We start from the raw sequence: 6,792 nt of genomic DNA on the forward strand, positions 1-6,792 counted from the left end.
AATCGGCTACTTATAAGGAAGCTACTTATAAAAAAAAAAGCAACATGTGTTTTTTTTTTTTGTTTATTTAAAGGAAAATGCAGTCACGGTGGGATTCTGGACAGTAGTCGTCACCAGGGAGCTGAGGGAGGAATCAACAAGGACAGTACATCTCCGCTGTTCTCCCCTCATCACTACCTCCATAAAGAAGCTGCCCATCTGGCAACCACAGCAACCCTCAGAGTGCTCCAAGACCTCCGCGATGAGGTGGGGAACAAAAGCTTCCTCAGGTCAGAGGTCAATTTAATTTAACAAATACTGCTTACAGTGGAATTCCTGTTTTACTTTAGACAGTATGTGTGACACCTTTTGTTAACATTCAGTGCAAATGTTTATTCAGATTTTACCTTCCTGTTTCCAGTTACATTGAAAGAGATTGTTTGGGTGGGCTTGTTTGTTATTTGCTAATTCAGCAGTTGAAATTATCATAAGTGATGTAGTCTCTGGAATCCTGTAGGCTCTTTAGTGTCCAGCAGCCCCCAGCACTGGTCTTCGTCATGGACACCACTGGGAGCATGTTTGAGGAGATCACAGCCGCCCGACTCCGAGCCCTCTCCATTATACAGGCCCGTGAAAAGAGCCAACGCACTAGTCTGCCCGGCACCTTCATTCTGGTGCCTTTTCATGACCCTGGTTAGAATGACATCTTATGCTTATTTCACTGAGAAAGACACTTTGTTGCGTCACTTGGATGCAAAATTTTATAATAATGTTTTCAAAAGTAATGTTTTCAAAAGTAATGTTTAATAATGTTTTCATCTCAAAGATTTTCTATAGGGCAAATTTAGATGTATTTAGATGTTTCTTTACTTCTACATTGAGCACACTGATGATATCTCAGGTTTTGGACCAGTGATGGAGACGGATGACCCTCATCAGTTCATGCAATACATGGAGGATCTAACAGCTCTTGGAGGTGGGGATGAACCAGAGATGTGTCTCTCTGCCCTTCAGGTAACCATAACACCTGAAGACATACTAAACACTGAACGCAATTAACCTAAATTATATCAGACTTATTACTGATAAAATCAACAGAGAAACACCCATATTTGTGGACCACTAATAAAAGCCTTGGGGATGAGCAAACTTTTTGGTCCCGCTAAGCTGTGCCCCAATTCAGGGGCTGCATCCTCCGAAAGGTCAAATTGTAACTATCTATAATTGCATCTTGTATAAACTGCTCTAAAGTGTTTTTTGTAACATTTGTGTCGTTAGATATTTGAGTAAGTTGAAACCCAATATGTAAAAACATTTAAAAGTTTAAAAAGTTAATATTTAATATTTAAAAGTGCATTGTGGCATTTCCTCTACAAAAAAACTTGCCATCACTGGCACGAAGGACCAATTTGTTGTTGTTTCCTCCATGGCCCAAGAAACAATAGACATATTTAAAAGCCACATTTGAAGGAGCCTTCAAAATTTGATGGAACTGTCGGTCTTCAAATGTAGTCTTCAAAGGATGCAGCCTCTGAATTAAGACGCAGTTTATGTCCAGTAAATTAGGCCTGAAAGTAGAATAATATAATAAACACTAAGCAGCACTAATATTTTTAAATGAAATAATTTCCCTTAAATGTCTATGGTCAAATGGCACTAATCCCTGAAAACACTTTTTAATATGCTTTAGCTCAGCTGGTAGACCTTAGTGCTAGCAGCATCAGTTTCATGGGTTTAGATCCCATGGAACACACAAGATTGAGATAAATAAATTCCACAAATTAAAATGATGTACATTCTAAGTGTGTCTCTATCTGTGTGTGTCTTGTTTGTGTGAATGTTTCTGTGGATCAGTTGGCTCTGACCCATAGCCCTCCGCTGTCAGAGATATTTGTATTCACCGATGCCTCTCCTAAAGACCATCATCTGCAGAGTGCAGTCCAGGCTCTCATACTGGAGAAGCAAACAAAGGTAAACCACAAGCAAAGCATTCAATAATGCAAAGTATTTATAGAAATAGTTCAAACTAATTAAAAACAGACTGTAAATATGTATGTATTCTGTGTATTTTTATGTTGTGTGTATTCCCTGGTGAAAAATCCAGCATATGCTGGTAGGTATGTTTTGATGCTGGAATGCTGGTTAGGTAGGTTTTGATGCTGGTTTAAGCTGGTCCTTTGCTGGTTCATGCTGGTCCTTTGCTGGTTCATGCTGGTCCTTGACCAGCAAAAACCAGCAAAGGACCAGCTTGGACCAGCTTAAACCAGCTAAGGACCAGCATAAACCAGCAAAGGACCAGCTTAAACCAGCATCAAAACCTACCTAACCAGCATTCCAGCATCAAAACATACCTACCAGCATATGCTGTTTTTTTCACCAGGGTTTGACTGTAAATATGTATGTATTCTGTGTATTTTTAGCATGCTGTTGTGTTAGCAGCATGCTAACTTCAAACTTCATTGAGTCCCCTGAACAGAAAGCTATATACACATGATGCATATTCCAAAACAGTCACTTCTGATGTTCTAGGATGCTGCCTTAGAAAGCAGTATATAGGCAATGTATGTAGGCAATGTATGTAGGCAAGGCAACTTAAAAGTTTTGAAACAGAGCCACTGTTTTCATGCATCTAATCTCACTACATGCTAGGTGAACTTTTTGCTCACTGAAGATCTAACACAAAGAGGAAAGGGGATGAGAAAGAGGAAAAGAAGAGAATCTTTATCTCCTAATAGATTCTCCCTGTATTCCTCACTTTCTACCCTGTCTGGAGGAATGACTATCTTCACTACAAAAAAAGACATCCGCAGTGTGTCAGCCATTGTAGAAGACACCACCATCTCCAGCAAGGTACAGTCAACTGGAAACACATAAGGACTCTTCACATAAGGATTCTGCATAACCATGTTTCTTTCTCTGAATAGGTGACTCTGCTTCACACAGAGGGTGAATCAGATTCATCAAACTCCTTCAGAGTGGACAAAGCTGTGACGAAAGTCATGCTGCACATCACTGGCCAACTCGAACATTGTGAGCTTGTCAGTCCCTCAGGTACCCAACTGTACTTACACAGAAAACTTTTACTAGAAGCATACAGGCAATCCATTCATGCACGTAAGCACAACACAGTCAGTTTTTCTTACCACTAGTTCATTGATGTCAGCCTAATCTTTCACAACCTCAGTATCCATACAAAAATGTCCAAATCTTCATGTACATTTGTGGTGGAATGTTCTTTGTAACTCCAAAAAGCTTAGCCCTTCTCTAACTTCATAAAACCCCCTAAAGACAGAAATATCCCTTAAGCCAGTGGTTGTAAAAGTGTGGTACAAGTACCACTAGTCGTAATCAGGCTCCCTCTAGTGGTATGCAGAGGAATCACTGCATAAACCACTGCCTTAAGCGATTGACTTTAAGATTATTCTATCTTTGCTTTGACTCTGTATCACTTATATCTCTGTACTATCTCATACCTTTTTGAGCAATTGTGGAACTTCGTATTCTGGCACATGTTACAGTTTCCCCAAAGTGAATCACTTACTGTACTTTGTAGAATTCCCCATTTGTAAGTTCAGTTTTACCTATCTTTATCTCTCAGGTATTAAACAATCTCTTCCTAGTGCTGATGGTCCTCTGGCAATGCTAGACTCATCTAAGGGTCTATATAGAATAAGTCTGCGTCCTCCACTAGAGATTGGTATATGGCAGCTTACAGTCAAAACCACTGGACCAATGACATTCAACGTACTAGGTAAAGATGCTTGGAAAAGCACCCCTTCTGAACTTACAATTAAGTTGGTAATAATACTATGTAATAAAAACTTCATGTGTTTAACCCTCTAGGTGATAGCAGCTTGGACTTCCTGTACTATTTTGCAAGTGAAGCCAATGAGACACATCCAGGACTGAGGAAAATGAAGGGCAGCCCTATAGCAGGTCTTCATTTTGCAAGTATTGTCATTGTTAGGATCTATACACGTCAAGTGATTATGTGAGTTCTTACCACCACATTTCGCCATAGGAGTCCCAGTGTTTTTAGTGGTTGCAGTGACAGGCCTGTCACCCAATGAGGAGGCCTCATTCAGTCATGTGACCCTGTTGGGGCCTAATGGGGAAAGCCTGCAGAAGGTCTTGCTGAACTCCTCATCTTCTCACTGGTCTGGAGAAGAGCTAGTGGGCTGCATCGACTCAGTTCCCAGCGTACCATTCAGCATGCGTCTCTCTGGAAAGGACAGAAGGGGGAACCTGCTCGAAAGAGTTTCCACTGAGATGATTCGACCGACGCACGTCCAGATACAGGTATGAATGGAATACATTCAAGAATAATGTGCTGGCAAAATGTGAAACGCCAAAATGAAAAGTGTCCTTTGTCCGTAGGTACATTCTGCTCCACAACTTCTTCCAGGTCACAGCTCAACTGTGCTGTTTGAGATACTTAATCATGGCCCCAACCGTTACTTCAGTCTTTCAACAAAAGATGACCATGGGTATATCTCCCACCCAGACCAACAAAGGTGAGAATGGTAAAAGGAAAGAGCCAGCTAAATGACACAAATACACCAGCATTTACTAATATATAAGGTCTACCCAAAAATTGAATGATTATCATTAGTTTGGATAAAGATGGATATACTTTTATATTCCAGCTAAAGGAGTTATTGTCCCTGTTATTATTGCATTTTAGACTGTTTATCAGTGCAATGGATTCTGTAAAGAGGGAGGTTGAGCTAAGGACCCCATATACTGCCCAGATAGGGACAGCCATCACGCTGACTCTGACTGTTCAGGCAGAAGACATACCTGAGTCAAATTATGCCGTGGTACATCTGACAGTGATACCAGAGGTAAGAACCATCACAATGTTATATAATGTATTTTATAGTTAATGCAACAGCTAATCCCATTCCACTAGAATGTTTTGTATTCTCAGTTGCAAAGTGGCTGTTTTCATAGACTTCAGGAACGGACGGTGACGTAGCACTGCAATGTGTTGTTAACCTAACCAGTCTAAATGCAAAATAAAATTGTGTCTCTGTGTTTGTGCAGGTAATTTTGTACTTCAGTAATTTTAGCATACAGCTCACATGAACTGCCAGCGCTCTTTATCAGTCCTTTTTGGAGATGAACTGAGACCGAAACCGTTGATTTGCCTGTCTCTCTCTCAAAGATAAATATTTAGATATACAGAGCAATATAGTGCAACATTATTACATTGTTCAGTGGGAGTGCCATAGACATTGCCAAAGTTTTCAATGCCAGCAACACACACACAACACATTCCCTAAAAATTAACTCTACACCAGCTGCTCCTCTCAAAAATGGCTCCTCTCAAAAAGTTCTGACAAAGGCTTCAGCAACACTTGTTTGTTTGTGATTTGACAAGATACTTTGCCATTTAATACAATGACATTCATGTAGAATATCTCCGTTCATGAGAGGCGAAAGAGTACTTGTGCACTGTGTGAGAATATAGGACGTGTATCAGTACATTGCATCCGTGTATTCGGTTTTAAAAGGACAGCAGGCTAATTTAGTTGCTATTGTGTGTGGCATTGATGTTAATTAAGTAACAAAAGAAAGACAGAAAATCACTCACTGCTCTTGACTGAATCACTTTAGTAGCCCTAATATAGACCAATATAAATTTACTGCTTAAATATGTCTGCTTGAAAGAATGAAGAATGGTAAACAAGTTGTTATAAAGAATATGAAATTAACTCATATAATCATTGGCGTTTCATTGAAAAGAAGACCATGCTCTTTGTTTCATTATAAGAAGTAGTTTCATTTAAGTTTAATATAAAGGCATGTTGCATGTCACAGCAGTTAAATCTGTGTCTGTCATGATAAGACCATAATATCAAACCTATACAATGAGTTTGGCAATTTTAGAGAAAATGAACACAGTCTCTCATATGTGAATAAGACTTAAATTAAACATTGTAAATGTTTAAATGTGTTTATGTAACAATTCCAGGAGCTCGACAAAATGCCTCCGGCTTGTTCTTCCCTGCATGTGGAGTCTTCCTGTCCTTCTCTGTGCTCTCAGGACAGCTGGGAAGTCTCACTGGTAGCAAAAGACAGAGGTCACTCTGGACTGGCATCCATACAGCTGGCACAAGGAGAAGGCACCCTCATTCTGTCTGAAGAGTCTATGCAGAGACACAAAGAATATTTTACACAACTTCATGAGGAGACCACAGGAGGAGTCCATCTTCCATTGCTACAGCCACAAAAGGCTGAACAGCATTTTAAAACAGAAGCTGAACATGGACATCAGAGGCTGGACGGAGTCCAGTTATTGAAGGGGGATCATCCAGTGAATATTAGTGAATGGACTACAGGGAAACCCATAATGATGCGTTATTCTTCAGGCTGCTGTGCCCCTCAGGCAGAGATAGTGCTGTGGGATAGAGCGGGTAATATGAGAAGCTGTCATCTCATAGCTACTCAGCAAAGAGCATTACGAGAAAACAACAGGGCACACAGTGGGCAATCTATTTCATGGCTAGTTTTCATGTTGTGGGGCCACTTTGCAATAAGCATTATCTATGATCACAGATGAAATTTGCTTGAGTTGCTCTTATGCAAATGTGTGGACACAAAGTACTAGTTTTTAGTACTTAGCATGCTTAAATACTAGAACACAGAAAACAAGGAATGTCACTCAGGGACGGTATATTCTGTGAATGTTTGGTCTTCGCAGGATATTTGTATTATTATGTTGGAATGGCACATTTTGTACAAATGAAAAAAAAAAAAGTAAGTCTAATATAATGATTTCAAGTGTTCACAATTAATAGCATTCTAATT

General features: G+C 39.9%; 1 protein-coding gene across 1 annotated transcript; it reads left to right on the forward strand.

Annotated features, from left to right (window-relative positions):
- Positions 1 to 73: 73 nt before the first annotated feature.
- Positions 74 to 6,792, forward strand: LOC127162551 (von Willebrand factor A domain-containing protein 7-like; the record flags this gene model as incomplete). Its single annotated transcript, XM_051105343.1, has 12 exons — positions 74 to 269; positions 497 to 672; positions 881 to 993; positions 1,834 to 1,950; positions 2,629 to 2,829; positions 2,904 to 3,030; positions 3,578 to 3,730; positions 3,823 to 3,915; positions 4,001 to 4,278; positions 4,357 to 4,493; positions 4,664 to 4,823; positions 5,957 to 6,792. Coding segments are annotated over 12 exons (2,339 nt in total), but the record flags the coding sequence as incomplete, so codon positions are not given.

Source organism: Labeo rohita, unplaced genomic scaffold, assembly GCF_022985175.1.
Source record: "Labeo rohita strain BAU-BD-2019 unplaced genomic scaffold, IGBB_LRoh.1.0 scaffold_966, whole genome shotgun sequence".
NCBI lineage: Eukaryota > Metazoa > Chordata > Actinopteri > Cypriniformes > Cyprinidae > Labeo > Labeo rohita.